At 42.8% G+C, this 25,459-nt stretch overlaps 1 protein-coding gene and 1 long non-coding RNA gene across 2 annotated transcripts in view; one reads left to right on the top strand and one right to left on the bottom strand.

Annotated features, from left to right (window-relative positions):
• The window catches only part of LOC142254858 (uncharacterized), a 53,473-nt gene extending 48,852 nt beyond the window's left edge, over positions 1–4,621 (bottom strand). Inside the window, exons 1-2 of the long non-coding RNA XR_012727320.1 lie at positions 4,571–4,621; positions 947–1,101 (exon numbers count right to left, since the gene is read on the bottom strand). This is a non-coding gene — a long non-coding RNA (uncharacterized LOC142254858). The remainder of the gene's footprint in view (positions 1–946; positions 1,102–4,570) is intronic.
• Positions 1–25,459, top strand: part of ADAMTS6 (ADAM metallopeptidase with thrombospondin type 1 motif 6) — a 460,987-nt gene that overhangs the window by 105,913 nt on the left and 329,615 nt on the right. The window contains exons 6-7 of the mRNA XM_075326191.1: positions 2,728–2,811; positions 6,730–6,875. Of these exons, the coding sequence (XP_075182306.1) occupies positions 2,728–2,811; positions 6,730–6,875 (230 nt within the window). The remainder of the gene's footprint in view (positions 1–2,727; positions 2,812–6,729; positions 6,876–25,459) is intronic.

Below are 25,459 nucleotides of genomic sequence, written 5' to 3' on the forward strand. Positions count from 1 at the left end.
ATTGAGAATCCCTTTTTCCCCAGCCTAATTCTCGTTTCCCTCACACTATTGTTGTCTATTGATAGTTTTCTATGACATATCAGAAGATAACTGCAGGTAGAATTTGCTTTTGTAACTGCAGTACCGCTACCAAACTGAGGGGGCGCTTTATTAACTGTGGCCATAGTTATGCAACATGTAAGGCATTCTGACTGGATGGAAATTGGGCGTTCAGAATCAGCCATATGGTAGAATAGATTAAAAGGAATCTTTCACCAGGTTTTTCTTACTCCATCTGAAAGCAGATTGATATAGAGGCAGAGACCCTAATTGCAGTGATATGTCACTCACTTCGCCTCATTATTTTTCATCTGTCTTATTTGCTGCAGATCTACCAGTTCTCTGAATGCTGAGCCATGTATAACCTCGCCCACACCAGTGATTTGCACGTCTCCATATGCACTGTGCATAGGCAGAAAGCTGCTAATCAGTGGTGAAGGCAGAAGTATACAGAGCTCATGAATATGTAGGACTACATAGCAGCAGGTTTACTGGAAACTAGAGCAAACAGTTCAGTAAGTGACACATCGCTGGAATCAGGGTCTCTGTCTCTACATTATGCTGCTCATGGCTTAGGTGGCAAAAATCTGCTGACAGATTCCCTTTAATTGGTACTTTGTAAACATATTGGTTAAATGTGCTTTCAGCTAAATACAGACGTGAGAAACAAGTGCATGCCAATTGTGGTTTGCAGCTTTGTGGCTTTATAATGTAATTATCGTGTTTTGGAGTGATGGAGTAAAGAAGTAAAGATCTGGAAAGTTTCCAGTGAAGTAGTTGACATTATTTTTACCTACGCTTTGTGGCTTGTAACGTCTTGTGTCTGCCAGAACTAATGAGCAAGGCCTGATTCTGAGCAGTACACCTACTCCTATGTCTCGTCTGACAAGTGTCAGTTACATAGTACCTGTTAGTTTCCTGTTATCATCCCAAATCCTTTATTCTGCTGGTTTAGTAGTTGGACAAACAATGATGTCAGCAAGTAATTTTTGTAATGTTCACTGGCTGCCAACTCTTGGAAATCATCTTCTACTGTGTAGGCGTATTCAGTGTGAGATGTACCTAGTGATAAAACAAATTGTATGATGAGAAAATGCATTCTTTGTGGTTCCTCAGATCTTTCCATTTTAGTTACAGAATCAGATTATTCATTTTTGGCATTTGTGTGATTTTCATTACTTTACTATAGTGATTATTTATTCTGTTCTTTTATCAGTTACGAGTCCTTCATTATCAAGTGGCTATACATGACAGGGCGGTTTGCTAAATAATAATAATATTCCTCTTTATTCCTCCCTTCTTCCCTTCTTCTTTCTTCCTCCTTCCTCCCTTCTTCTTCCTTCCTCCCTTCTTCCTCCATTGTCCCTTTTTCCCCTCCCTTTTTTCTCCCTTCTATCCTTTTTATCCTCCCTTTTTCCTTCTTCCTTCCTCCCTTTTTCTTTCCTCCTTTAATTCCCTCCTCCTTCCTCCCTTTTGCTTTCCTCCTTTAATTCCCTCCTCCTATCTCCCTTCTTCCTCCTATCTCCCTTTTTCCTTCTCCTCGTGACAGGTTGGTTTTCAAAAGGCTATGGTCCAAACCAGCCCTTCATTTTTTTTTTTTTATTAAAAGGGAAGGTTGATTTGATTGCAATGTAATTTCCCATCATAACGTATATAAGATGCTTAAAGTCATGAAAAGCACTCATTACCTTCCCCATACTTTGTTTTTATTGGCCTGATTGTTTTGCTGTTTCAAAATCAAATCATGGCTCACTTAAAATCTGATAAGCCACTATCCAATTATTTTTTTTTTTTAATTAAATTGCATGTCATGTAGAAGAAAACACTGTGATTGTTTTTTATTAAAATTTTCTTTGCTTTTGCACTCTACATGTTTTATAATACATTGCATGCTGCTCAGTGCTGTTCAGCTTCAATCCTGAGACTTTCTCTGGCTTTATTATCCAGCTGCTCCTGTCTTCTCTTGATCGTGAATATAAGCTCAATGCTGGTCATATTAAATCACGATTGAGCTTAAATTCATGTTCAGGAAAAGACTAGAGGGCATAGAAAGCCTGGGTGTTGGGATTGGCACTTAATGCATCAAGCAGCATGCAATGGATTTTAGTACATACCAGATTCTCAAGCAAACAATTTACATTACAGAAACATTATGTTCTCATAATCTATGCAATGCCAGAATGCAGGAGGAGTCCACAAACAGCTTTAAAATTGATCATTAAAACCTCCTCCCACGTCAGATAAGAGAAGAGAATGATCTTGCCATTGTTGAATATTTATTGTTTTAATACATGGCAGTATTCTATAGAAGAACATCTTTCATAATTGTGAATAAAACTTTGACAATTGTAGTGAGTGAAGTATAACCATTTTCACTCAGACCTGACCCTCTTTTGGGATCTTCAATAGGGAGAAGGGTTTTTTTTTTTTTGTGGGGTGGGGCCGGGGAGTGGGGGGTGGTGGTCATTTATGAATAGAGAGATTTTCCTCTCCACTGAGGTGGAACTATACTTATTGACAATAGAAATACCCGTTTGTATCTTCTCAGCCTCGATAACTCGTATATCATGTGCATACCCATTGTGTGAAGAATTTGCTAGTGATAAAGTAATTTATGTTTAGCCATTAATTTTTGTTTTATCGTTTCACTGTCTGACTTTGTGTCTATTCTTCTTTTCTGGAGGTCAGGTTGCCAAACTTTACCGTGATTCCAGCCTAGGAAACGTTGTGAATATCATAGTGACTCGATTAATTGTCCTCACGGAAGATCAGGTAGGAGCTCATTCACATTGCTCTTTAAATGTATATCATTGGCTTCTTCAAATAGGAAAGGCTTATAAAGAGATGACCACAGACAGATTTCAAAGCAGTAGAGTAGTAAATGGTTGTAGTTTCTTTGACCATCAGAGGTTTTACCTAATAATATACCTTATATTTATCCATTGTGTCTTACTGTAGTTAATCGTTATTAAAACTCATCACCTGCAGTCTATGGAAAGAGCAATAATTGCCTAGCTCACATTACTATATCTGCCATATTTAATCAGGAGCTTGTAGAAAGTTTTACTCACTATTAAGTAAAAGAAATAAAATGCTCAATGATCAATGAGTCTTTGTCGAGAAGCCAGGTTATTATAATCCAGGTCGAACATCATACTTTTTATTATTTAAAGGGGTTGTTCACTACTTTAACATAGATGGCCTATCTTTGGAAAAGGTCATCAATGTCTGATTGGCCGGGGTCCGACTCCCAGCACTCTGGTTAATCAGCTGTTTTTGGTGGTGACGGCAGCAGATGGCCGGAAATGCTTAGTTCCGGAGCTGCCCCATCTTCTGATAGTCGGATACTACACATCTGCCTCCTATTCAAATAAATAGGAAGTGGATGTTCAGTATCCGGCTGTGGCCACAATCAGAAGTCAGGGCAGCTTTGGAACTGAGTATTTCCAGCCATGCGCGGCCGGCATTGAGAACAGCTGAGCAGTGGGGGTGCTGGGTTTCAGATCCCCCGGCTGATTAGACATTGATGATTTATTCTAAGGGGTACTTTGCACACTACGACATCGCAAGCCGATGGTAGCGATGCCGAGCGCGATAGCCCTCGCCCCCGTCGCAGCTGCGATATCTTGTGATAGCTGCCGTAGCGAACATTATCGCTACGGCAACTTCACATGCACCTACCTGCCCTGTGACGTCGCTCTGGCCAGCAAACCGCTTCCTTCCTAAGGGGGCGGGTCGTGCGGCGTCACAGCGACGTCACACGGCAAGCAGCCAATAGAAGCAGAGGGGCGGAGATGAGCGGGGCATAAACATCCCGCCCACTTCCGTCCTTCCGCATAGCCGGCGGGAAGCAGGTAAGGATATGTTCCTCGCTCCTGCGGCTTCATACACAGCGATGTGTGTTGCCGCAGGAACGAGGAACAACATCGTACCTGTTGCTGCCGCGACATTATGGAAATGACCGACACTACACCGATGATACGATTTCAACGCTTTTGCACTCGTTAATGGTATCAAAAACTATTTACACACTCCGATGTTGACAGCAACGCCGGATGTGCGTCATTTTCGATTTGACCCCACCGACATCGCAGCTGCGATGTCGTAGTGTGCAAAGTACCCCTAAGGGTAGGTCATTAATGTTAAAGTAGTGGACAACCTCTTTACTATGTTAGTAGGTTCTTGTAGACCTATATAGGGGGAATCCCTAAAGGGTTTGTCCAGTTTAGAAAACCTGTTTTCATATACCTTATTAGGGAATTCTCAATTAATTGAGAAGTTCATCTATTCAGGATCCTTCTCTCTTGAGCATAGTAGGGAGCAGTTATCATGTCTCTCTCCAGATACTTGTCCTGTTCTGCGTTTCACAGACAACCAATGATTTGACTGATCAATCACTGCATAATGCTTATTTTTTTCCTGAGGTTGCTCAGCAAAGAAACTGATCCCATAAAATTTAAATTCATGCTTTGTGATCAGCTTGTTGCCGAAGTACTATACTGTTACCTGTATAATTTCAATTTCCACTTACCAGCAAATTCCATATCTCATGGGCTTCTAGTCTGTGGATTTGGTGAATTCCTTAAAAAGTAAATAAAATGGAGGAATTTTCAATTAATAGCACCAACTGTGAGATTTTTTTTTTTTTTTTAAATCAACAAAAAGGAAATGGACCACACCGCCAAATAATTAGGGAGATGTGCCATATACCCAAAACGGCTTATTAAGTGCAAAAGAGAAAGAGGGTGTGGAGTAGGCACTAATAACCCTATGATATAACAAACTACCAATATTGGAAAGTGAAGCTGTTATATACAAAGTGAAAAGACGAGCATTAAAATATTTCAAAATAAAAAAAAAGAAACACTTGGTTTCCACAATTAATTTTTCAAAATCCCAACTGAACAGTCTTGTTATCTGGCCAATTATGGATCTGTATGAGGCCACTTTCACGCTGCGTTCCTCTCCCCGTTCAGTGGTCCCGTCGGGGCTTCCGTCTGAACCCCCCCCGCAAAACAGGTTTCGAACGTATGTGCTGCTGTGGCTGTTGACTATAATGGTGCAGACGGAGTGACCGTGTGCTCTGTCGTGCACCATTTTCAGGAGTATATGCCTATTGGAGCCAGACACGTAGTAGACTGCGTCTGGGTATCCACCTACAGTAAACGTATACTCCTGAAAATGGTGCACGACGCAGCACACGGTGACTCCGTCTGAACCATTACAGTCAATGGCCCTGTCGGCACATATGTCTGAAACCCATTTGATGGGAGGTTTGGAATGAAGCCTGATGGGACCTCTTAATAGGGAAAGGAGAAAAGTGTGAAAGCAGCCTAACAGATTGGCCCTTTGCCCCATGTATGGCCACATTGAGTAAAGCCTATCTTATTTGCTTGATATCTTATGTGTGTAATCGCAAGAGTTTTTGTCGAACATTATGAGCAATATACTAGACTAGAAACTATAAGAAAATGGGTGAAAGAGAAGCCAACTTCAAGATGCCCATACACCTTCAATAAACAGCCAAATGCTCGTTTAGCCAACAGCTATTGCTCCAAACTCCCTCTTCCACATGCATGGTCAATTTGGCCATGTATTTTTAATGATGAGAGGGCAGTAAACCTCATAAGGACTCCTCAGGTCCCACTGAGATTCTGATTGTCATGACTCCCAGTGATCCCAAGAAATCTCAGAACATGGCTGTGTAGAGCACTGTCTTGAGGGACAGAAGTGCACATGCTTGACGTCTGCTTCATTTATTGTCTATGGGATTCCCGTAGAAAGCAAAGTACAGAGATCTTTATTTTTGGAAGTTCCGTTGACAATGAATGGAGCAGACGCAAAGCATACGCACTCTACTTAAGGTACAATAGGACTTTATGCCGTTCTCTGGTTCCTGGAGCCCCATTCTTAGGATTAATGGGAGATCCTAGCAGTCTGACCACTAGTTATCGGCAAGTTCTAATCCTTAGTTGTCGCCTATTCATAGGATAGAGAATTCTATCCTATGAATAGACGACAACTAAGGATTTTGGAAAAACTCTATAAATTAGAAATCTCTAGATCTCTCTTGAATCTCACGAACAATAATTTTCAAAAATGTAACATTTGATGAACTCACCAGTTTCTCATGGAAATGCTTTTTCTCCAGTCTTGAGTCTGGTCAGATGGGGGTAAATCTCGTACCTCCACGTGTAGTAGAGATTCCGCTGGCTGGGAATAGCTACTGCTATGTAACATGGCTTTACTTACTGGCTTTACTCATAGGAAACCTAGTACAATATGAGTTTTTTTATGAGCTCTTAATAAAATATGAATATTATTAATTTGAGTTATTCAGCTGGATGTGCTGCAGTTTGGGCTTTTCATCTCATTTTCTACTTATATAAATGGAACTGTCTGACATAAGTGGGGTTACAAACCTATTGATGTGTTAAATGCCTGCTCGATGATAATGTGAAATTATTATATTGACATAATCACTATTACATTTGGAACACACAATACGTCTGCTCAGTAATACGCTGGCTGAACTCTAGGTCAGATTTTATAGAGATAAATATTGGCAAGGAGAGATTATTCCTAGAAACCACTGCATCTAATTATAGTCCCATTTTAGTCTTCAAAAGGCTTAACAACTGACCTTAGTAATTTGCTTGGAACATTCCTGGTATGCGTCTTGTATTGCAGCCAAACTTGGAGATAAACCACCATGCGGACAAGTCCCTCGACAGCTTCTGTAAGTGGCAGAAATCCATCCTCTCGCACCAGAGTGACGGGAACACCATTCCAGAGAATGGCATCGCTCACCATGACAATGCTGTACTCATCACCAGGTAGGAACAAGATTGTTCTTTGGCTTATTTTCAGACACAGTGACTATTTGCTGCTCGTTTCATGGAAAAAAATGGTTGTCAATGACGTTTATTTCCAAAGTCTTCATAATATTTTGTGTGCTGAAGATTAGCTTTACAAGAGAACCCTTGTTTTTATTATTGTTGTTGTTGTTGTTTTTATTGTTGTTGTTGTTTGCTCTTTTAGTGTCCTATGTTTTCTTTATGTTGTAGATTTAGAAAAATTTAGAAAAAAAAAATAAAGTCTACCATAATGAAAAACTTTTATTTGCAATTACACTTTATACTGTTCTAATTTTATTCATTCTTTATTTTTTTTTTTAATTTTTTTTTTTTTTTGTTTTAGTTTTTTTTTTTTCAATCTTCAAAATATGTTATTGAATTTTAGGGGGCGAAAAGGGATAACAATACACACAATTTTAGTTTGTTTTTTACAAGGACCAAAGATTAATATTGTATTAGGCAGAAGCTCCTGTATGTTTACCATGTTGTATCATGTATGTTTCATCTGTTGGGAGAACCTATCCACTAAATAGGTGATAGATGAGCAACCTGAGGTTCGGTTTTTGAACAGAACCCCAACTTAAAGCACCCGAATCTTGATTTTTTTTTTTTTTATGTGCGAACTTCACTCCCGCAAGCAACGCTGGGCTCGGGTATGCTTGGTGCTCAGCCCAATGCGAGCCACTTGCAGTGTTTGAATAGCTCACTCTGGGGGTAACATCAGCACAATTAGATGTAGCGTGCGACCCCCCAAAGACGTTTCGTAAAAGCCCACCCATCCTTCCTCCCGGAAGTAATGATCTGCTTATGGCTGGCTGTATGTGGACGGAGTCTCAAACTGACAATCCGTGGCTTGCTCTGGTGTTCGGGTCAAGCTTGAACCAGTGGAGGCTCGGCTCTTTTGCTGCCAGTGAACCGAACCTCCACGAAACCGCTTATCTCTAGTGATAATTAGTGATGAGTGAATAGTAACTGTTCGTGTTCAGATTATTCGTAATGAATCCCAAAGTACCATTTTGGCATTCATCACAAATAACAAACCTAATACAAGTCAATGGAGAACCCGAGCATTTTTCTTGTCGTGACGAATACTGGAATAGTACTCGGTATTCGGTAAGAATTATCTGAACACGAATAGTTACTGTTCGCCCATCACTAGTGATGAGCAAGCATGATTGTCACTGCTCGTTACTCGATCAAGCATCGGAGTGCTCGGGTATGCTTGAGTTTAAAAATGCTTGAGTTTCTCAGTGACTTCCATTATACTCGATACTCAAGTTGCACCCGAGCACCCCAATGCTCAATTGAGTAATGAGTACTTGCGAGCACGCTCACTCAGCACTAGTGATAATAGTGGGTCAGTTAGGATCAAACACCAGTCAACCTGTTCCCTCCAGCAGCAAGACTGCAGCAAGGAGTCCATATCAGTGGGCGGTCAAACACGTGCCACCTGGCACTCCAATTAGAGGTTATGCCAGTGATGAGTAGTAGTTGGATCTTCTTCAATCTAGCATATATCTAAAGCGATTGTATTCATTACCATAGGCTTTCTTTTATGAAATTGCTTTAGCATTGTTGTAAGCAAATGTTCTCATGTAAGACCTGTGTTTGCCTATTGGAAGTAAGAGCTCTTATCATCGACCTGTTATTTAAATTACTGCCATTTGCCTGTTTTCTACACTGTAATTATCAATATTGGGTTCTTATATGTAATTTTGTGTTATTTACTATGTACTTTAAGCTTGTAGGGGTTTGTATGTTCAGGTTACACATTACATCCGGCTTCGGGACTGACTACCATGTATGTATGTTTCATCTGTTAGGAGATTGCCTTGGGCTGTTGCATTTCTCTACCCTTTCTTTAATTGCCTATTATGGTCTTTGATATACAAAGAGGGCCATTGGAATAAAGGATCAGGTCTCCCATCTCACCTCCTATAGTAAAAAAACAATGAAACAATGCATGCTGCCTATTTTAGCTAGTCTGAAAGATGGCACAGCACAATTTTTGGTGGCATGCGTATCCCATAAAAATATCGGCGTTGTTGATGTTTTTTTAAATGTCTATAGCTGATTTCATATCTTTGTTTGTAGAAATGTTTTATAAAAAAGACATGTTTTTGGTTTTGATTTTGCCAACTCATATCAGATTACAATTTTGTATAGCCAAAAAAAAGAATTATTGATGATGGTAACAGTGACTATTCCCTGTGGTTGTTATGAGATAAATTATTTGATATCACCGATCCCCCTCACCCACCCTGACTAAAGGCCCCGTTACACGCAACGACATCGCTAACGAGATGTCGCTGGGGTCACGGAATTTGTGACGCACATCTGGCCTCGTTAGCGACGTCGTTGCGTGTGACACTTACGAGCGACCGCTAAGTATCCCAAATACTCACAAAATCGTTGATTGTTGATACGTCGTTCATTTTCAAAATATCGGTGCTCGTATGGGACGCAGGTTGTTCGTCGTTCCTGAGGCAGCACACATCGCTACGTGTGACACCCCGGGAACGACTAACAACAGCGTTCCTGCGTCCTCCGGCAACGAGGTGGGGGTGACGTTCATGCGGCTGCTCTCCGCCCCTCTGATTCTATTGGTGGCATGCTGTGTGACCTCGCTGTGATGCCGCACGAACCGCCCCCTTAAAAAAGAGGTTGTTCGCCGGCCACAGCGACGTCGTTAAGAAGGTAAGTTGGTGTGACGCGTACCGGCGATATTGTTCGCCACGGGCAGCGATTTGCCCGTGACGCACAAACGACGGGGGTGGGTGCTATCACTAGCGACATCGCTAGCGATGTCGCTGCGTTTAAAGCAGCCTTTAGTACCATATGTTAAAAGTGATTTGGGGGATTTTTGTTAGGATGGTTAACAATATCTATCTGATTGGTGAGGTCCAACTTTCGGGGCTTTAACGCTCAGCTGATTGTAGGCACTGCTTCATAAGTAATGACCATAAATGATACTGCAACCTCTTTCCCATACAAGTGAATTGTAGAAAGCTTGTAATACCAACTACGGCTCCTATACAATATTTGATGTGAAGTTGTATCATGATACGCGCCAGGATTATGTAGAATTTGGGCCACATCATCCCAGTGGGCCTTTCTTTTCTTTTGATTTTTCCTTTTTGCCTTGCAAGAGCCACATGTAGGGCTTCATAGGTGTACAAACATTGAAAACCCAGGACTCATCACTAGGCTCAGCCAGATTCCCTAGGAATACAAATCGGCACTTCATAACAGTCGACAGATGGATGTCTTAAGTAGAGATGAGCGAACCTTTGGAGGTTCGGTCCGGAAGGCACAGTGAAACTTTAGATAAGGATTGGTTTGTGACCCTGATTTAATCCGAACCTCAAAGGATGTCAGCAATTGGGCATTTTATGTCTCCGCACATACGCAGCCAGCCATAAGCAGAACACTTCCGGGAGAGGGTGGGCGGGTTTTTTCAAATTTTTATTTACATCTGATCACGCTGATTTTACCCCCAGTATGATCCGTTCAAACAATGTACATGGCTTGCACAGGGCCGAGTAGCACTCATACCCAAGCACAGTGCTGCTATCTTGTGTGGTTTGCACTCGTAACTCACTCGAACTACGAACCTGAACCCTGGGGGGTTTTTTTTGGTAGTCTGTTTCCGAACTTCAAACCTCGAACCTCAGGTTCGCTCATCTCTAGTCATATGTGACCTCTCCTCCCTATTTTCAACCTTTTAAATGCTGCTGTCCTGATTGATAGCAGCAGCTAAGGGATTAAACTCATGTTTCAAGAGCTGACAGTTAGACCTGGGCGCCAGCTGTATAACAGTCAGCACTTATGTTGTGTGAAGCCATACAAGTACGGCAGATGTTTTGTGAAGATGGCACCAATTTTTTGTGAGTTCAGGCTATTGCCCTGGTTTGCCATATGCTGATGCCCGTCCTGCACTGGTGATTCTAAGTTCACCTCTCTCCCACCCTTCCAATTTAATATGAGGTTGAATTCACACCAATCGTGATATTGAGGCATATTTTGGTGATATGTTGTACATTTTTATCCTGGTACTATCCCAATAATAAAATATAAAAAAAATATTAGTTACCTAAATATTCTATATTTTGTTCACTTTACCATAACTGTTAACTCATAATATGAGAATACATGTATTGCTGTATTTCGTGCACCACTCCCTGTTCGTGCTATCTGGTACATCCTCCAAATGATTGAAAAATGGTATATGATATAACAAAATCCAAGGCACCGAAGTATTCTTGTCGTTAAAAAAAAGTAACCCTTTTTTAATGTCTTGATAAAGGTCCTGCATTGGCCGAAACGTTGTTTGTCCTGTTTTTTCAGTGTATGCTGTAAAATTGCTGTTTTTTTAAAGAGAAGAAAACTTTGGTGTCTCGGACTTTGTTCTATCTTCATAATATGAGAATGTTTTATGCACAGATGAAAAATAGAGTTGTGTTTTTTCCAATAATATCCAACGATGTGGAATTATTTTGCCATATTTTCACTGAGACTCTGCGTGATGACTTACACGGAGAGAATATGCATGAATAATATGTCTGCAGAATTTTTGTCACTCATCTTCCTACAAACTATATCGCACCATGAGTCATAAAAATCATAACATTCAAAGATTTCACTGAGGAAATGTGTTCTGTGGCACCAATATAGGATGTCTGTTATAGTGTTCACTAATTTATTTCCCAAACCGTGGAGCGCGGCCAGTTGAGTAGTCTGCATTTTTGCCTATGAAAAATGCTTGCTATTTTTTATTGAAATTTTTATAGGAGCAGAACATGCGTAAGCTAAATAATTTTCAGGTGAAATAGAAAGCTGGATTATGGATTAATACTTAATGGTAAGTGCTCCTGCTATAATTCTAAGTGAATTTATAATAGAAAAGGTTTCACCACCATCGTTTTATATGTTTTAGCAGTGAAAATAACTCTTGGAATACTTTGAGGTCTAGGCAACAGGACGGTAACATATTTCCATCAATTTAAGAAATGGAACAAAAATATCAAAAATACCCCAGATATTATGGTTAAACAATCTCCCTCAAATCTTCAATAGAATTTGTATGTGTATGTGAGTTCATGTATATAAACACCGCTCAGTGGTTTTTTGAGCAATTAGTGGGGGTTTCAAGACCCTGACTCCCACCAACCTGAATTTTGTGTTTGAGTTTGTATTGAGTATTTCTTGAAAATTTTCAATAAAAGTTAACAGTTTAAAAAAATAGTTGAAAGATTAGTTAAAGAGGTTGTCAACTACTTTTACATTAATGGCCTATCCTTATAATAAGTCATCAAGTCTGATCAACTGAGGTCTGACACTCCACACCTCCGCCGATCAGCTGTTCTCAATGCTGGTGGCGGTAGCAGGCCACCAGAAATGCTCAGTTCTGGAGCTGCCTTGTCTTCTGATAGCGGCAGCCAGGTACTGCACATCCGCCTCCTACTGATTTGAATGGGAGGCAGATGTGCAGTACCCAGCCACGGCTACTATCATGAGACGGGGCAGCTCCGGAGCTGAGCATTTCCGGCAACCTGCTGCCACTGGCACCAAGAACTTCTGATTGGTGGTGGTGGGGGGTGTCAGACCCCAGCCAATACAATTGAAAGTGCAATCCTCAGCAGGGGCCCCTGTGCCAGCCTTACTTATGGGCCCCATAGCATTTGCGTGGCCTGCCGCCATTGGCGATATGCCACTGGTCCCTCCCGACTGCGAGTGGACAACCCCCGGCGGTTGAGGGCCCCGACACTTGCCCCGGGTGCTGACGCCAGCCCTGACCAGATATTTTTCAGACTAAGTTTGATTGTTCAGTCAATTTTATCTGATAATGCTATCTTTTATTACGCATGTATAAAATCCTGGACTGATTTTCATCGTATAGAATCTTGGCTGTTGGCAGATTTATTTTTTGTTTTAGATTCATTAGCGATCAGTTTGGTCTGGCTCTGCTGAAATTAAATATATTGTGTTTATTAATGATGTAGCAAGAATCTGTTTTTTGTGTGAATATACAAACATAAACTTCACCAATACTCAACCCACCAAATGTGGGGCCTCTGCTTACATTGCCAAGACCAGTGTTCCCCCAACTCCAGTCCTCAAGAGCCACCAACAGGTCATGTTTTCAGGATTTCTGTGGATTGCACAGGTGATAACTTACCGTAATCACCTGCACAGTGATCATCCATCACCTGTGCAATGCCAAGGAAATCCTGAAAACATAGTGTGTTGTTGGTTCTTGAGGACTGGAGTTGGGGGAACACTGGCCTAGACCCACAGGCAAGATAATTGTGGCAAATCAGCAAACCAAGTGGTAAGAGAAGCTTTGTTGCTGTCCAAAAGTTGGTGAGCACAACATATTAGACTTTCTAGCAATTTAGTAAATTTAATTTAGTTCAGTCATTGCTACCTGGGGGTCCATGGGTTGTATGTACCCCTTGTGGTATCCTCAAGGGAAGGCGAATTGAAGAGGTGCTGCTGACGTCCCTAGGATAATGTTTATGCATGATGAAGAAAAACAGAAACTTTTGTGCAATCTCCCCACTGCTGCGTTGATCATACGAATAGGCCAATACACATGGATGTCTAAAGGAATGTGGCTTTATCAACGCATTTCAAAGTGATCTTTCTTCTTCCTCAGGATACAACCAATTCGGTTTGATCCTGAAGAAGAAGTGAGATCACTTCGAAACACGTTGATTAAAACAACATTCCTTTAGACGTCCATGTGTATTGCCTCTTCGTATGATCAATGCAGCAGTGGGGGGATTCCACACAAGTTTCCGTTTTACTGCATGATCCTCCTGACCTTTGGTCCTGTGCATTATGCTGCAATTGTGATGTATACTATCAAGCTTAATCATTGTTGTGTAGATCACAACCTCCCAAAGTTAGCAAAATTGCCTCTTATAATTCACAATGATTTTAGTTAAGACCCCTATTGCACATTTAAGCCAAGTGCAAAAGTTTATTTATTTTTCAGAGAAGAAAATTCTGTCATAAATATATGATGAAAATAAAGATAAAATTTTTAATCAAAGCTGCTACATCATAATTCTGGCATAAAAAGCTTTGAAAAATTGCAACATTTTTGAACAATGCATGAGTGCACAAACAAATTGTGACTTTTTTTGTCATTTTTTTTTAACTTCATTATTGCCCAGTTCCAACATATCGGTCAGTACTGGGGAGGGACCAGGCGTGGCAACCCCTGCTCGTGTAATTCTTTATGAGCAGTGGCATTTCTTACTAGTGATGAGTGAACCTGAGGTTTGATTTTCGAACCAAACCCCAGCTAAAAAACACAGGGCTTTGGTTCGAGATTCGGATGCTTTACGTGCGAACCTAACTCGCATGAGTAGTGCTGTGCTCAGGTACGCTTGGAGCTAAGTGATCTGCTTATGGCTGGCTGTATGTGGGCGGAGACTCAAACTGTCAATCAGTGTTTCCAAACCTCCTCGTGCAAGGTTTGGTCACACAGAGGTTTGGTTCGTTTGTTGCCAGCAATCCGAACCTCCAAAGGTTTACTCATCTTTATTCCTTACACTTAGCATGCGCCTAGTCACAAATACCTTGTGTGTTACCTAATTCATTAAGACGTGCGGGCCTCTTTTTTTTGGCACTCCACCCACCCACTTGACCCCCGACAAAGACAGGGCTTTTGTGTGCACTTATCCAATCATGGCTGAATTTAGCATTCAGTTACATCAAGCTTGCAGTTGAACTCCCATATTACTGTATGTTAGTCCTAATTCAGACGTACATTTGGTATCTGTTTTTTTTTCATAGCTACCACACATCAGTGTCGGACTGGCTACCGGAGGAATCTCCAGTAATGGCAGGCCTGGATTCAGGTACCTGCATTGCACTCCGGAGCTCTCACCTGAGCTCCAGCGTGCAGCCTAGACTGTACCGCCAGCGCCGAGTGATTGATTCCCCGGCGCTTGCAGTTCAGTTCATGTCGGCTACAGACAGGCCGGGCTGATCCCCGGAGTTCTGGTGAGAGCACCGGAGATCAGCCCGGCCTGTCTGCAGCTGACATGAACTGAACCGCAAGCGCCGGGGAATCAATCACTTGGCGCTCGTGGTACAGTCTAGGCTGCATTCTGGAGCTCAGGTGAGAGCTCCGGAGTGCAATGCAGGTACCTGAATCCAGGCCTGGCATTACTGGAGATTCCTCCGGTAGCCAGTCTGACGTTGCCACACATACTCACTCATTATGACCTATGACCCATGGCGCTATGCACATGTTCGTGTAAAACACACGAAGACGTGTCTGCTTTTTCCGGCTGCACGGATGACATAGTTTTTAGACTATGGGTCTGTGAAAATCACGTACAGCACTCAGTTGGGATCCCTGTGTTATTTGCGTGCTGTACATGTTTAACATTGCAAAGTAGAGGAGAAGCTTTGTACTTTATTTACTGTATTTCCCCGAAAATAAGACAGTGTCTTATATTATTTTTGGCTTCAAAAAAATGTGCTAGGGCTTATTTTTAGGGGCTGTCTTATGTTTTGTATTAGTGTTCGTGATTGGGTCTCCCGTTAATGAAAAATTAATATTCACCCTGTACATAATATATACATTGCTGTAATCCCTGAACGTTTATAGTCACATGCCATCTAGTTACAGGAATGAATATTCACCCTTCTTCCAACCCATAATCCCACCCACTCCTCTGTTGGTATCAGTGATTGGAACTTATGTTAACAAAATAATGAATATTCGCCCCCCCTTTCCTACCACCCTTCTGCCGCAGGTTCCAATCGTTGACTCTGACAGAGGGGCGGGCGGGAAGATGGGTGAATATTATTTCCATTAACTAGCTGGCATGTGTCTAAAAACTTTTGGGGCTTACAGAAACATTCACCAATAAAAGTTACATATCCTAAAAGGACTGCCCAAGCCCTATTCCAGGATACTATTAGTGTGATGATCCACAACTAGCACTTATTTTTGGACTAGGGGTAATATTTTAAGTATACACCATAAAAGAAGAAAAATCCTGCTGAGGTTTATTTTCAGGGTAGGTCTTATTTTTGAGGAAAAGGGTAGTTAATGAGCCATCTGGAAAAAACAGTCATGACACTGATGATCAAAAAAGGACCGTACACTGATGACACAATGATCGAAAACACTGACACCAGAACCATATTTTTCATATATGTGTTAAACACAGACGTGTGAGGCCTTATGTTGGCAACCACTGGTTTGGAGAACATACCTTTTTGAAAACATAAGTCCTGTATCAACATTTCTTTGTGCTGTCCTCCTGCCATAACTTTTTCTTGCGGCAACTGCTGTCTTGTGGCAATTGTATACAATTCATAAATGGAGGGCATGAAGCAGACACAGTTTTTGCCTACCACATGTGCTAGATTGTTGATGCTTGTAGTTAATAGCGGGCATGTCCTTGAAAGATCTGCCCTCAACCGTTTCAGCCGCAGTTATGTTTTTATTCTATTTTATGTTCCTAACCAAATTACTTTTCCATAGTGTAGGACGTTGACATTTTAAGTAACAGGAGAATCATTGCATCTCCTTATGTGCAAATATCAAGGTACTGGCCTCTGTCCATTAATAAAATACCTAAAAAAAATGTTTATTGGGTGAGTAAGGCGACAGCTGCTTACTGCGAAACCGTTGTTTTATAAAGTCATTGAATGACGCCCATCGATGCTTTCTTAATACATGGGATTGTGGGGGAAAGTTAACTGCTAGATAGTTTGTCAATAGCTTAAAATTTGTTGTTTGACTTCTAAATCACTGGACCCACTGTCTCTTTTTTCCCCCCAATATTATAATGTCTTCTCACACCTGGCTTTTGGTTCCTGTGTATAATGGAAACCATGTCTCTGTGACATATATGTCACACGATGAACACCACGGGAGATCAATGGATCCTATTGACTTACAATGGGGTCTGTTGATTCCTTTTGAGTTGTCCAACCTGATGATTAGAAAACAAGAGTGGAGATTGTAAATCTACAGCTTCTGAAAAGCACAAAGTCCATTCTTGCGGAAAGTTTTCCCGCAATAGCTAGAACAGGGCAATAAACAAGCCCCGAATGATGATACATGAGCTCGATCACTGGTTGTTTACTTTGATTTCCATTTTCGTCATCAACCGGTGTAAGGTGACCTTTAGTGAACCGCAGGTTGGAGACGGCTGATGCAGGATATCTACCAAAGTGGAGGTATTGGGAAAAGTAGGGAACGTTTCTACTATTCCACTCAGTCTGTTAATGTGTGAACCGACTAACTGCTTCCATTTTGCACATTAGTATAATTTGTTAAATACCAAACAGAGGTTATTGAGAAATTTTAATGATTATCCATTGTGTGAAATAACAACACATACAGGGAATGTTTTCTCATTTTAATGAGAAGATTCAGTAAATGCAGCCATCTATACAGTCTACATTTTAGTTTTCCAAATCCTTTAAGGCTTGGAGGCACTTCAGAATACAGAAGATTATTGACAAACAATTTTTGACTATTGGTATTTTTAATGCTGGTAGCCTTTAGGGAATTTGTCAGCAGTAGTGATGGGCGGACTCGCAGATATCTGGAATCAACATGACTAACCGGATTTAGAAAAAAAAAAAAAAACCCACAAACTGGGTCGGCATGGAATTAATAATTATTATTATTATTATTTAAATATATTTAAAAAAAGGCAAGCTGCCCCCCCATTTTAATATCCAGCCATGATAAAGCTTGACAGCTGGTGGCTGGTATTCTCTGACTCGGGAGACCCATGATTATTGAGCCCCCAGCCTACAAATAACAGCCTACCGCCCAGGATTGCCGCATCCATTACATGTGACAATCCCAGAACATTACCCTGTTCTTCCTGATTGCCATGGTGTGGTGGCAATCGGGGTAATAAGAAGGGGTTAATGTCAGCTCAATGCTGCCACTAAGCCCTAGATTAGTAATCGGAGGCATCTATGAGCCCCCTATTACTAATCTGTTAGTGAAAATAAATAAACACAAACACCCAGAAAATTCTTTATTTGAAAGAAGACAAAAAAACACCCCTTTTCACCTTTTTATTAACCCCAAAAATACCCCTGAAGGTCCGACATAATCCGACACAAGGTCCCACGATTATTCCACCTCTGCTCTGTTATGAATATATGTACACTCACACACCGGTAACTGAAAAGGGAAGAATGCACACCCACACCCAACTGGTCCCTGTAAAGACTCATAAGACCCTGGCCACATACCTTACAGCACCACCTAGGACCTCCTTCCCTAAAAGGCAATCAAGGGGTTTCCCATACCTCCTGAAGGACCAGAGGAGGCCACCACACAGTGCCTACAAGGGAACAGGAGGATACAAAAATCCAGAATGAGAAAACTAATAACATTCATATAAGGTAAAACAAATAGGTGCTGGGAGAGAAAATAAATTGACTCATAGCAGGCACTTAAACTGTGTTTACCAAAAGATAAACCCCTGAAGGGCTGGAACTCCTTGAAAGAAGACCACCAAGAGATATAGCCAGCAAGCATGTGCATTTTCCATATTTTTTCTTTTTTTCTGTCTGTATTGTCCATTACAGTTGTTCATATTAGCAATATATGTTCAATAATACTGGGTAAAGAACAAATCTTTTCGGGAAAGGTCTTTTTGACCAGTGTCTATTAGACAAAAAATATATATACAGACGATTTCTTTTCAGATGATGACCATCTGCCATTGGGGAGCTTAATCAATCTTTCATTGTTAGATTTCACCGACAAACATTGTGATTGAAATTTTTCATTTTGATCAACTTTGGACTAATGTTCATTGGCCATTTTCAATTATGGTAATTGTTTGATGAGTGGGCAAAAGGCACTAATAATACAGCAGTGGAGGGGTCTGGTATTACCCAGCTTTCTGACATTAGTGCAGTTCTAAACCTTTTTGGGCAGTCATTATGAGAACCCAGCAAACATTCCCCTAAATCTTCTCTTTTAGATTTTTTTTTTTTATATAGGGGAGCGTGGGGGAAAGGACAGATTTCCTTATTTGAAGATTTTCTTTAAAGGGAAGCTATCATCAGAAAATGACCTATTATTTAAAGCAGGTTTTTGTGTTGCATGTATTTTTTTTTTTTTTAATGTTGTTGTTTTTACATATTGCAATCTTTATTAAAATGAATAGTAATGCAATTTTTACATTGGCCAAATGGTCTTTTTTGGACTCACACTTCCTGCTCTTTCAGAATGAGTTTTCAGCTGGCTCATTATCATCAGAGGCAGGATTACAATGATGGATTACACATATTTCGCTGATAACACAGGATCCACCAATCACAATAAGTGATGCTGCCACAGCTGACCCTATTCCCCCTCCCTTCAGAATTACCTTTGCACAGGTTTCTTGGAGACTTCAATGTGAAAGATAGGGTTGGTGTGTGATCATTTTTGCTAAGTACATGTGTTGTTTCCTGAAACAACAGGAAGTTAAAGGCTAAAAAAGCCCCAGTGGCCATTGAAAGAATTGCAAGATTTCTACTTTTTATTTTTTTCTAATACAGATTGTGATATGTAAAAAAAAAATATGCTAACATTATTTTTTTTAAATGCTGTTAATACATAAACCTGATTTAAAAACTTGGTCATTTTCTGACGATCGCGTCAGTTTAAAAGCCAACTTGTAGCAAGGTGTGAGAAAACAACTTAGGCCATGTGCGCACAGTGCGTTTTTCGCGGCGTTTTTGCACGTTTTTCGGGTGCGTTTTTGGCCTCAAAACTGCTTGACTTTGCTTCCCCAGCAAAGTCTGAGTTTTCATTTTTGCTGTCCGCACACATCTGTTTTTTTTACCTGCGTTTTTGAGTTAAAAAAAAAAATGGACATGTCAGTTCTTTCCTGCGTTTTTCTGCGTTTTCCGCCCATACAATGCATTTGAAAAACGCAGCAAAACGCAGAGATCAAAAACGCAGCAAAACGCAGCCAAAAACGCAACAAATCGCGGCAAAAACGCATGCTTTTTTTATGCATTTTTTCGACGCAGGTGTGTTTTTGTGCGTTTTTAGCGGCCAAAAACGCACAAAAACGCAGCGTCAAAAAGACGCAGTGTGCGAACCTAGCCTTAGGCTACGTGCGCACACTGCTTTTTTTTGACGCTTCGTTTTTGTGCGTTTTTGGCCGCTAAAAACGCACAAAAACGCACCTGCGTCGAAAAAACGCGGCAAAAAACGCACGCGTTTTGCCGCGATTTGGTGCGTTTTTTTGCTGCGTTTTGCTGTGTTTTTGCTCACTGCGTCCTTATGCGTTTTTTATCAGTGAACATAAAAAAAAAGGTCTGATGTCATTTCCTTCTTCAATGTGTTCTTCATTCTCCACTAGTGTATGCAGAAGAGCAGACAGCTGCAGAACTACAAGGCTCAGCATCCTACATCCAATAATGTATGCAGGAGAGCAGACAGCAGCTGTTGAACTACAAGGCTCAGCATCCTCCTTCCAGGACTGTATGCAGGATTTCTTTGCCCCCCCAAACAAAAAAAATGACGTGGGCTTCGCCATATTTTTGTATGCTAGCCGGGTACAGCAGGCAGGTACGGGCTGCCCCCAACCCCCAGCTGCCTATTTGTACCCGGCTGGGAACCAAAAATATAGGGAAGCCCTTTTTTTTTAAATTATTTCATGAATTTCATGAAATAATTTAAAAAAAAAATGACGTGAGCTTCGCCCAATTTTTGAGTCCAGCCGGGTACAACTAGGCAGCTGGGGATTGGAATCCACAGTGCAGGGTGCCCATGCTTTCTGGGCACCCCCGCTGTGAATTGCAGTCCCGCAGCCACCCCAGAAAATGGCGCTTTCATAGAAGCGCCATCTTCTGGCGCTGTATCCAACTCTTCCAGCTGCCCTGATGCCGGGTGGCTCGCCGGGTAATAATGGGGTTAGGGCTAGCTGTATAGCTGGCCCTAAGCCCGAAATTCATGGTGTCACGCCAATATTAGACATGGCCACCATGAATTTCTAGTAAAGATAAAAAAAAAACACAACACCCAGAAAAATATTTTTATTAGAAATAAAACACAACACAATTAGTGACTCCATCTTTATTGAAATAAAGAACCCCCCCTCCGCAGTAATCCTGGGTCAGGGTCCCGCGCTGTCCAATCCGGATCCAATATCATCTGATCGGTTTGCTGGAAGGCAAAGCGATCAGATGATGTCAGGTTCTAGGGGCTGAAGCACATCACACATCAGCTGATTGTATAAAAGCCGATTATACAATCAGCTGATGCATCGGTGCAAAAAAAAAAAAATAATACTCACTTATGTGCTGATTACCGGCAGCTCCTGCAGCGATGGGGCAGGAGTCTGATCCCATCCGATCGCTGCAGCAGCTGCCGGTAATCAGGGATGAAGTCTCCTGACGCATCCGCTGATACCGGCCGGGCGCCCGCGTCACCGCGATACTTACGATCACCTGATGCGTCAGGTGACTGCATCAGGTGATCCATGGCCAGGTCCTGCATCCATCGGAGGTTTCCCGGCCGTCTGCACACAGCCGGAGCGGCGATACCGTGAGAGGAGCTGGGAGCGGGCATGGCACCGGGACCCTGCAGACAGGTGAGTATAACTTTTTTTTTTTTTTTTCTACTGGTAACTTTTGTTTTCGCAGCCGCTTCCACCTCCCGCCCAGACATGGCGCCGCACGGCAGCATACATGCACAGGACCGGAGGTGGACGCAGCGGTGACGGTACCGGGAGGATTCACGCTTCTGTATATACTGACAGAAGGAATCCTCTTCCTGTACACGTCACTTTACTACCCACCTCCTGCGTTTATAGCTGTGTTTTTGGTCTTAGAAACGCACCAAAACGCACCAAAACGCAGCTATTTGCGTTTCTCATTGCGTCTTTCAACATCCCATTGAACTCAATGGATGAAAAGCGCAGTGAAAAACGCGGGAATAATTGACATGCTGCGTTTTTGTGGCACCACAAAAACGCAGCTGAAAAAAAACAGATGTGTGTGGACAGCAAAAATGAAAACTCATAGACTTTGCTGGGGAAGCAAAGTTCTGCAGTTTTGAGGCCAAAAACGCACCCGAAAAACGTGCAAAAACGCCGCGAAAAACGCACTGTGCGCACATAGCCTTATACTGGATTTTGTAGATAATGTTAATGTAGAATACTTGATGTCTAAGCCCTTAATCTTGTAGATTAATTCCCTTGATACAGGGCCATATCCTTCTTGCTGCTCCCTACTGGTCTATATCCTGTTAACTGTTTTGTATTTTCCATCAACAAGTGAATAATTTAACCTCCTGCCTAACAACTAGAATTACAGGCATGTCCGCAGGCACAGAGACCCCCAGGATAATGACAATAACACACCAAAGACCTGTGAGATTTTTTTCATTGTCATCCATACCTTAGCCCACCTTCATTTCCATCATAGATTGCTCCGTTTCTAATGGCCCGAGCACATGTACAGTGGAAAATGTGAATGAGTCCTTTACATCATGTATTGATGAACAAAAAACATTTCCTATCAAAGTATCCTCAACTACAGGCTACACCTAGAGTATTGTCACGGCCGGGCGGTCGGGCAGACCCAGGAGGTGGATCCACTGGACCGAACTCTCTGAGATGGTGGTAGGGAGTCCGGCAGCTGAAGCACTGATGGGCAGTAGAACAGTCCGTGCAAGAGAAGGCAGCGGAGGAGTCCCAGGGACCACGGAGTCACAGAAGGTGGTCTTGGTGACGTAGCTCAGGTTCGGAGGCCGAGGTGATATCAGGCGGGGTCCGGAACCTCTGGAGCAAGATGACGGGTCACCGCAGGGATCCGGGATGGTACGGACTGTCAGATGGCAGACGGACAGCGTGCGGGGATCAGGACACGGCAGACTGGATGGCGAGGCAGGTACGGCTCTACAAAGACAGATAGGTGAGTACAGGCACATAAACACCAAGAGACCTGACTCCTAGCTCAGGGAACACGAAGATCAGGCCCCGCCCCCTTGGACAATGACCCCCTATATACCCTGTACCTGTGCAACCTCATTTCCTGTTAATGGACGCTGGCCCTTTAAGAAAGGGTCAGTGACCGCGCGCGCGCCCTAATGCGCATGCGCGCCGCCCGGGTGCCAGAAGCCAGGGAAGGAGGCTGCGAGGAGGACGCAGGGGAGCCGGCCAGGTCCAGGGAAGCTGTCGGGCGCCGGGATCGGGGGCCCGGAGCCCTGGGACGGACGGAATCCGGTGACTGGGGAGCGGAGAGCGTGGCAGGTGAGCCGGGGAACGGGGGTGAGGACCCGGGGAGCGTGACAAGTATATACACTGCTGATATAACAGTACCATGGCAATCCACAATGTAGTGGAAACTGTCCTTGAGTTTACATTTCTGGCAAAGTGAAACAACCATATGTAAATCTACAGGAAATTTTTCCTACAGGAACCTCTAAGAAAAAGTAAAAAAAATTGCCCATCATGTTGTCAGGCACAGTATTTTAGATTAATAATCTGTGCAAAATGGAATATATAACAGAAGTGTTGTGGGCCTTGAGTCTTAAAGTAAGTGTTTGGAATCTTGTATTCTTAAAAGGTCTTTTATTCTTCAAGAGGACCTATCACTGGTCAAAAGTGGACCTTTTTTGCTCTCATTTTATTCCTGCTGTTCCCTCGAGTATTCCATGTTGTCTTTTTGGTTTTTCTATTCGTCATACAGGTCTAGAGGTGTGGACCTTTTTATGCAGTGCTAATTTTTATGATCTTTACAAAGGGGCAATTTTCATAGGATCCTCTGGGGCGTGTCTTTACTCCGCTCTTAATTAGTACACTGTGAACCACACTCTCTAAGTAAAGACAATGAAGTTTATCACTAAAATGAAAGATGTTACACGGGGTGACGGTTAGAGCAAAACTAATAACGGCTCTAACGTCTCTCAAGGTTCTCTGGGCAGATGGCACAGCCACAAATGGACAAGCGGCCGGACGGCACAACTTCAGAGGAACATGAAAATAAAAAACACAATTGGTGGTATTAGCAGTCAACCCACTGAGTTAACGGCACAGTGAGTCCTGCGGGAAACTGTGCGTGTGCGTAGGGCACACACCGGGACAGTATGCGCAGCCTAGTTAGCTTCACTGAGCTGCCACAGTACAAATCGAATGGTAGGGTGGAAGCGGGATAACTGGCCTTAGCTGTGCCTCGCCGCGAATCTTGGTGCGACTGGCACCGGACGCCTAACCCTGTCTACCACATCCAGAATCCCATAGCACTGACAGACACTATAGTGCTGCAATGACGCTGAGGCTGCACTATGGCATCAGAAGCCACAGAGCCAATATGACACTCTCGCAATCAGAGGCTGCCGCGTCACTGGTGATATCACGTGCATGCGCAGTAGCGGGAATCCCACACTTAGAGCCACTAAAGGCAGCGGGAACCCGCACATGTGCGCTAGGGCAAAACAGGGACTTAAGGCCGCTTTACACGCTGCGACATCGCTCAAGCGATCTCGTTGGGGTCACAGCATATGTGACGCACATCCGGTCGCTTTATGCCGTTGCGTGTGACACCTATGAGCGATTTTGCATCGTTGCAATTCCATTCTCTAATATCGTTTCTGCAGCAGTAACGAAGTTGTTCCTCGTTCCTGCGGCAGCACATATCGGTACGTGTGACACCGCAGGAATGAGGAACCTCTCCTTACCTGCCTCCCGGCCGCAATGCGGAAGGAAGGAGGTGGGCGGGATGTTCGTCCCGCTCATCTCCGCCCCTCCGCTTCTATTGGGCGGCGGTTCAGTGACGCAGCTGTGACGTCGCTGTGACGCTGAACGAACCGTCCCCTTAGAAAGGAGGCGTTTCGCCGGTCACAGCGACGTCGCAGGGCAGGTAAGTAGTGTGACGGGTCCGGGCGATGTTGTGCGCCATGGGCAGCGATTTGCCCATGTCGCACAACCGATGGGGGCGGGTACCCACGCTAGCCATATCTGTACCGATATCGCAGCGTGTAAAGTGGCCTTTAGCCTAAGAACGAACAAAGACCCTGGACATCTGACTCCTAGCAGTCAAGCACCTGGAGCGGCGGACAGGTGGCACAGGAGAGTCAGCCGACTCCACCACATGGGATGAGGATGGGGTAGGAGCGGTTCGATGCTTAGGAGAACCCCGAACCATAACAAAAGGCCCAAATCTCTCAAATTGTGTAGTGGTTAAAAAAAAAAAATAACCTGAAAAAACAGAATACTCAGGTGTAATGAAAATAAAATAAAAGCACTGGTCACTTTTGGCCTGGTGATTGGTTCTCCTTAAGTTATCTATACAAATTAAATATGTAATGACCAAGTCCAACTATTTTGGTGGGGCCGGCCATGGATTTAGAGCACTTTTGGCAAACTCTGGCTTGTGGGCAAAATCTGGCTTGCAGACCAATTTTTTGCTAGATGCTATTTAGATGCTCTTCTGTATGGAAGACTATGTGGGGCCCATTATTCTGTATGGATGACTCTGTGGGGCCCATTATACTGTAAGGAGTGCTATGTGGGGCCAATTATTTTGTATGGAGGACTATGTGAGGCACATTA

The sequence above is a fragment of the Anomaloglossus baeobatrachus genome, chromosome 1 (genome assembly GCF_048569485.1).
Source record: "Anomaloglossus baeobatrachus isolate aAnoBae1 chromosome 1, aAnoBae1.hap1, whole genome shotgun sequence".
In the NCBI taxonomy this organism is placed as follows: Eukaryota; Metazoa; Chordata; class Amphibia; order Anura; family Aromobatidae; genus Anomaloglossus; species Anomaloglossus baeobatrachus.